At 40.3% G+C, this 7,863-nt stretch overlaps 1 protein-coding gene across 1 annotated transcript; it reads right to left on the bottom strand.

Annotated features, from left to right (window-relative positions):
* Nucleotides 1–1,616: 1,616 nt before the first annotated feature.
* LOC138058298 (serpin B6-like) lies at nucleotides 1,617–4,486 on the bottom strand. Its single transcript, XM_068904229.1, has one exon. It carries the CDS (start codon nucleotides 4,470–4,472, stop codon nucleotides 3,318–3,320), a length of 1,155 nt encoding a protein of 384 aa, XP_068760330.1. The 5' UTR covers nucleotides 4,473–4,486; the 3' UTR covers nucleotides 1,617–3,317.
* Between the last annotated feature and the right edge of the window lie 3,377 nt (nucleotides 4,487–7,863).

The raw sequence follows: 7,863 nt of genomic DNA, 5'->3' as shown, positions 1-7,863 counted from the left end.
CTTCCCTTCCCTCTGGTGGGCTGCGAGCAAGACTCACTACTTGCACAAATCCCATAATACACCTCTTTTACTCCCCAAAATTTTGCATAATCATCGTTTGCAATTTGTCCTGTGACATGAAGATGTCCCAAGAAAAGTCGAAAACAATGTCTAAGCAAATTTTTGGGTATTATGGGATTTGCGCAAGTAGAGGAAAAGGAAAGGAAAGGAATTTGTCTAGTAATTCTAACACTGGAGCACCAATTGGGGACACTGTAAACTGAAATTAACAATTAACACAAACTTAAGTCAAATGTTGGTTATTTTGAAGAGAGGGGAAACTGGAGTACCCAGAGATAACATCTTGGTGAAGATTAGAGAACCAACAAACTCAACCCACATATGACGTCGAGTCTGGGAATCGCACCCGGGCCACCTTGATGGGAGGTGACTGCTCTCACCACTGTGCCATCCCTGCATCCCTGAATAATACAACATAAATACAAGAGAATATATACGACAAATAATAATAATAATAATAATAATAATAATAATAATAATAATAATAATCATCATCATAAAGGTTACATTTAACCGAGCATGAGTGCTCTACTAATTGAGGAGACTACAAATCAACTGTAATCAGAACAAATCAAACCAAATTCAATTGGATGTCTTACATAAGAATGAGGGCTGTACAATAAACAATATTACTGTCTATTAAGGACAGCTTTGTGTAAAGAAAAGGTCTCTGTTACGAGCCAGAAGGCTCATCAGGCCGGCGCTTATCTCCAGTTTCTGTAGCATGAAGCGACTAGGAATGTTTATACTCCCCCCTGGATGGGATGCTAGTCCATCGCAGGGTTACCCCCAGCATTTTTGCCAGTACCCATTTAAACAACTGGGTGGAGAGAGGCACTGTGAGGGTAAAGTGTCTTGCCCAAGAACACAACACAATGTCACCAGCCAGGACCTGAAACCGGACCACTCCATCCGGAGTCGAGCATGCTAACCATGATGCCACCGTGCCTCCCACTAATGTAAAGAAAGACTGTTGACAGAGCTTTAACTACAGGTGGTGTACCACCATCTCGGCAGCTACTTTTTCTTTCTTTTTTTTTCTTTTTGGTTTCATTCATCAAGACCTGTTGCTGCTGTGACCAGGGCCAACACTGAACACCTGTTTCAAAATTTATCAGTGGATGAAAGAACAACAATGAGCATGTCCCAGAATTCACTTGAATCTGAAGCACATGATCTTGAAGAGTGTAACTTGCATCTCTTTTCCTTGGGGCAAAGCTGGGGATTTTATGACACCAATTTTATGCCCAAATATGGACAAAAATAAGATCAAAGCTGTATGCATGGGAAAATCTACGAGCCACATCCAAATAAGGAAATTTTTAAACAAAAAACCCCAGCTCTGAACCAGAGTTAAACGCTTCAAGACCATGAGCTTCTGCTTGATTTTAATTACAATTTTGTTCTTCCAGTAATTATTTTCTACATTGTAGCTGTCTTAACCCATTGACTCCCAGGGGTTCCCCATTGACAAGTAAATTCGTCTGGCGTTAGACAGACAGTCTGGCCGGTTTCGGCCAGTTTGGACGTCAAAGGGTTAATTAATGGCGACATAGTTTTTCAGTGAGAGATTAATAGATTAATACTTTATTGAGTGATGTACTTAGCCCATTGATTGCTTAATCACCCCCGAATGACAAGAAGCCTGCAGTGCAGGCGCATTTTAGTGGGCAGCTTAATTACTGTACATAGTTCGTGAGATTTGGTTGCCATCTTGAGTTTTTTAGTAGCGAAAGGTGGAGGAGAGGAACAAACTGCTATGAAGGGGAACAATAATTGACAATGAAACGCAGCTGGCGTTAGACAATGTAAAATCTATCAAGTCCCACTCCTACAGAGTTAATGGGCTAAAGGAGACATAGTTTTTGGGTAGATGTAGAGTTTGTTTACCAACTTTTCTAGGTGAGCTATGTACCTTTTTAATCTTCCTTTGTTTCATAAATATTACTTTGTTTGTCTTAATATACTGTGTTATTTATTCAGGGGCACCCAACGTCAATTTTCGGAAAATATCTGTTCGAAAGACGATTTGAGATCTAGAATTTGCAGAACATTTGTTGTAAGATTTCTTGCTTGCCTGCCTGTCCTAGGATTTTCGAACACCTAAAAAATGGTATAATTGCCCATTCTAAACGGATTTTTACCCTATAAAGGTCACCTAGAATTTTCGGGAGCCTTTTTTGTGGCTGAAATTTTCAAAAACGTAAGTTTTGATCCCTATAATTTTCGAATCACTACACTTTCAGTTAGGAAATCCGAACAGATGAAAAAGTTTTAGGGAATATAAATATGCCTATATCTACCGTTTAAATACCAAAAAACGTTTAGCAATGCTATGTTTAAGTGGTTTTAAACTACATTCTCGTTGGGTGCCCCTGTTTATTCATTTTTGACTCTTTAAATTAAATTACTTTTACAGCTCACTACAGTACTAGTACTATCATTTTCTTCCATTGAACATTGATAATAATTTACAGCAAAAAAAAATTATCATTATTAAATTGAGATGCCACTTTAAAAGTGGAAGAAATAAGTTTACATCCTATCCTATGGAGGAATCTCTGTACATCACTGTTCACACTTTGCCTCACTAAATGCAAGGTCGGATCAGGTGTTGTACCCAAATTAGCATAAAACTTGAAAGAACTTGTTAAAATTTAATACAGTCATATAAATTATCTCCCCAACCTCTATTAATAATGGTAGCTACAAGTGAATTACTAGCTATCGAAAGCTATTAAATCATTGAGTGGCAAAACCACTAATGAGCTCATAATGCCACAAACCAGGAAGAATATCTGGCATATTGGACTACAGTGTAACATTTCAGAGATAGCTAATAACCTTAATATTAAATTATAATTATTTATCACCTTTCTAATGCTGGATTCTTGACAGATCTATTTCAAGATGATGGGCATTGCTAGTGATGCAAAAATATTATTATCGAAAAAAAAAAGATTTTGCCAGGGTTTTGTCTGTTTAATATCCTTACTTTAATCCATTCATACCTCAAACCCCCTAGGACGCCTCCCTCCCCCCTCCCCATTGATGAGTAAAATCCTCTGGCGTCAGACAGAGTAAAATCTGTTAAGTGTCACTCTCAGGGGTCAATGGGCTGACTCTTATTGATATTTTTAATGATTTAGAAGTCCTATCTTGGAAATCTACTTTGTTAATTCATATTCAACTAATTAAATTTGCCCAAACCAGCAAACCATGTTGTTCGCAATAATGAACGTGATGTGTACAGGTATTCATGCTTCAACTGAAGGTTCCATCAGTCGGCCAAGAAACAATATGGCTCCAGTTCTGACATGACGGATGAAGAACAGAAAAGGATGGTTGGCACTAAACATTGGTTTTAAACTCATCAGCATCATCCCAATACCAGTAGCTGCAGCAGCTTCTGTCCCTTCCTCATTGACCTCAACAAAGGCTTTGTGAACCACTTTGGATACATACAATGGCTCTTGAGCAATACCACTGAAATCTGCCTTGCTAGGAACAAACATGTCTCCTGCTCCCATTCTGGTCAAGAGGTCATTCAGATCAAAGCGCTGCTCTAGCTTAAATTTAGGAAGATATACCTCAATTTCTTCAAGCCTGGAAGCATCAAGATCAGCCAGTGATTTTTTAAGGTTGCCAAAGTTAAATTTCTCTTCCAAACTGGCCAAGCCGTCGATTTCCAAAGGAAGAAATATCACCATAGACAACTGGCCTCCAATGTAAGGCATTTCAAGTATTTGACAAGCTAATTCGCTGGACTCAATGACCTTGAAGTTGCCATCTTGGTGCATCATTGGAACTTGAATTTCTTTGTTCTTATTCACGAAGAACGAACGTGGAAACGTGGAGGCCTTGACAAAAGGTTGGAGCCACAGACCTTTGAAGTATATTGCATTCACCAAGGTCAGCCTTGTATCTGCATTTAGCATTCCTTCGGGAATCAGATCTTTGATCTTGTGGTGTGTTTTCTGTTCGACCCATTGGTTAATCTCCACTCTGACTTGCTCAGCGCGTGCCTTGAAATCAACCAGACCAACTTCTGCATCGTAAAACTCACGAGTTCCAGTTTTAAAGCTTTCCAGAACCTCAAGACTCTTCTCTACGAAAATCTTATTTGCAGCGAGGAGTTTGGTGTTGTTATCGCTCGCTGCGTTGAGCGTGGAGAGAAACTCCCTCATATCACTGTTTAAGACAGGTGTAGTGAAAGTAGCTACGTGGAGCATTCTCGACATTTCTTCAGCCGTTTTTCGCTTTGCCCCAAAACATGTCATCGCCAGAGCGACAAAGAGGCTAGATGGTGAATAGAATAGGTTCTGAGAGGAAAAACGGGTGTCATTAGCCAGGAGCGTATAAAAATCTAAAGCGAATTCGTTGGACGCCTCCGACACCATCACAGAAGCCATATTGTCGATAGAGCTGTGCTCAATAACAGGGGCCGCGCGGAAGCTGGACACAGGTGAAAAGAAAATAGTGGCGGGGGCTAGTGGGGGGTTGAGTGGGGGGTGGGTGTCGGGGTGGGTAGGGTAGGAGGGCCTGGGACAGAACTCCCCGTTCCAGGACATGCATCCCCCATGTTTTTTTATTCTCCGTTTTACGTCGTCCAACAGACCCAAATTTTTGGTAACGACGTTTTTAAAACGTTTTTATGTCGCATAGGAGTTTCAGTGGTTGATCCTTTTTCCCACGCCGTCTTAATTTTGCAACAACATCATTAAACTTTTCCACCAAATTGATTTTGGGTTCACGTGTTGTTGTTTTCCTGTCCCCACAGCTATGATGCTGGGGTACCAGGCCTCCGATTCCGAGACTGCTGATGATTTTAAATTTTTAGGATTTTTTTCTTCAATCCGACCGACCGACTGACCCAATACCAGGAAAGGCATTCGGCGCTAAACGAAAAAAAAAAGGGAATGGCCTTAGATACTCAGTAACTTACTCCATCTCTCTGTTCCACTATAGCCTATTGATGCATTTCGTTATTGACCAATCAGAAACTAGACATTTAAGGCGGGGCTTCATTTAGGGTCTTACTTGGTGCAAGGTGTCATTTTGAAAAAAATTGTGATAAAATTCCCAATAAAATTTGTAAATTCTTCAAAAAAAGAAACCTTTCTGTCAAAAAAAATGCGGAGCGTTTAAAGCCTGTTTGCATGATAACCTTCTGAAACTTGTGCCCAGACTTTCCCAGTGTTTTTGGGAGCATGCAAAGGAGACCCGGAGGTGATTTGCGTGCTTGTGCAGCTGCCATGTGGAATATTATAAGGAGGCTTGAAAGGGTTTTTGGCTGAGCGCGCACGCGCGTAAGCCACGCACGCAATTCTAAAGCTGCTTGCGTCAGCTCGTGATTCAAAATGTGTCACTGGACATTAGCAAATACCAATGATTTCGCTCATCTTTCTTCTAATTCTCATATAGTTAGTCGGCTTAATGATCACCAAAGGCCTGCGGGTGACGCTGCCTAAATGCTGATCTTGTCACTCCCTCGTTTTTCCTGATTTTGCAACTTCAATCGTTAATTTCTTTGCTTCCGGACAGTATTTTTTTTTCGTTTATTGCATGTTAGCTCATAGTAATTTAAAACGTTTGTCTTTGAAATTAGAAAAAAAAATCCTGTGGGTAAAAAAACTATTCAGAGCTTATTTCTAACATTATCTGGTAACGCTGTAGGGGAAAATTTAAACTTTTTTTCAAAAAGACAATATATGTTAATTTTAAGGCTCAAAGAAATGCCTTATCTCATTGCCATGATAATGGTACTTTGAAGCAAAATGTGTTGTGAGAAATCTTTGATAGGTACTTAATTAATACTCTTGCCAATTTTCGTCTCGATATGATTACCCTAACTATATCTAAGGACAGAATATGTTTATTTGTGTGAAAAAAGGAGAAACTATTTGGAGCTTCCTTAAATTAAGGTAAGGTAGGGTAAGCGCTTTCCGAGTCAATGACCCAACACGCCGGTGCTTATACCCGGTTTCCGCAGCATTAAGGGACTAGGAGCATTTTTAACTCCCCCCTGGATGGGATGCTAGTCCACCGCAGGGTTACCCTCAGCATTACGCCGGTACCCATTTATACACCTGGGTGAAGAGAGGCACCGTGGGAGTAAAGTGTCTTGCCCAAGAACACAACACAATGTACCCGGCCAGGACCCGAACCGGGACCACTCGCTCCGGAGTCGAGCACACTAAAATTAAATTAAGGAGGCGAGTAATTCAATCCAATTTCATCCTCTTTGTTTCGAACATTTATAAAGACAGTTGTATCTTTGTCTTTATACCAATATTTTGTTCAAAAAAAGTTAAAATATTTTTCAGCCTGTACGTTTTGTGACGGCTGTTAGAGTTTGAATTTACTTTTTGTTTCGTGACAGTATAGACTATCTGACTCTACTCTCACGCATCTTAATTTCTCCATTCGCGCATAACCACAATTCCTTGCCCCTTTGACTAGAATCCCTTGCGTTTCGAAGAAAACTGTGTTCTCTAGATTAGGGAGCTGCCTCTTTCGTTCACTTCAGGCTCACTCACTGCGGAAGCAATAAGGCATTGGGTTGTTGAAAAGAGCTGATTTTGGCTTTGTTAAGAGGATAGGACTCAATGAAAGCTTACTATTTTGGGATGAGAATTCCTATTTTTTTTTTCTATTTTTTTTGGCCAGTCTTTCCTATTTTCTGAGTGTCAACGAACAAATTGCTCTTTCGCTAGTTTTCGTTTTTGCTGAGATGCATTATTAAATTTTTCGGTGGTGCTGATAGGCCCAAAAGCTGCTGTCCTACTTTGACCGATGTACACATAAATCTTCCACTTGTGAGTGCTTTGAATTATCATTTTACCAATTCTGAAAACTATGTCTTCATCTGGTATGCAGTTCAGTGCCTCAAGTAAGAATGAGACCCTCATTCAACACGGAACAAAGGCTCTGCCTTCCTTGCTTCTCTGCAGCTCAAACATTATCCTATAGCTGTCCAATAGACATTATTATTTTCTATCGCACAGCCAATATACAGAAGCGTGCTGACAAACCATTAGCTCTAGGTGGCTATATCTCGGCGGCAATTTTCTTCTTTTGTTTTGTTTTTTTGTTTTGTTTTATTTCACTCATCAAATACTTGCAAAAATGACCCGTTACTCCGGGGAACATGGGCTACTCTGAACAGCTATTTCAATAATAGATTCTGAGAGGAAACACTGGTATCATTAGCAAGGAGGTTATGAAAATCTAAAGCGAATTCGTTGGGATGATGCCTGTGACACCGACATAGTTTTTGTCGGCCGTATTGTCTTCCAAGTTTTCAATACAGGACATACAGAGACCGCGCGAAGGAGGGACAGAGGCAATCTTGTCCCCAGAGACACGAAGCTCTGGAATTATCACAAGGAAGATTTACGTTGGCCCTGTAGCACCTATATTTCAACAGACGTAACTATTAGAGGGTAATGTGAAGTGCTGGTTTTCTACCCATATAAACCATGTGAGCGTTAGCCGTTCTAATGGTGGTTCAATTCTCACCCTGGTCAGAGTTTTTCTCTGTCCTTGTGTGAGCCATTTCCATAAGTAGGGCTAACACTTACATGGTTTATATGGGTAGAAAACCGGCACTTTGCATTACCCTCTAATAGTTAAGTCTCTGGAATACGGTAATCAATTTTCAAAACTTGTAAAGACGAAGATTTGTCGCTGCTGTTCAAACCATTGGGTTCTAATGATCGCCCCATTTCACTTCTCGGTGAAACCCGAACTCCTAAAATCTTGGAGTTCCGGAAATTGATTATTCCAGAGCTCCGTGTCTTG

This window comes from Montipora capricornis, chromosome 7 (assembly GCF_036669925.1).
Source record: "Montipora capricornis isolate CH-2021 chromosome 7, ASM3666992v2, whole genome shotgun sequence".
In the NCBI taxonomy this organism is placed as follows: domain Eukaryota; kingdom Metazoa; phylum Cnidaria; class Anthozoa; order Scleractinia; family Acroporidae; genus Montipora; species Montipora capricornis.
This window is presented reverse-complemented; position numbering and strand designations above follow the sequence as displayed.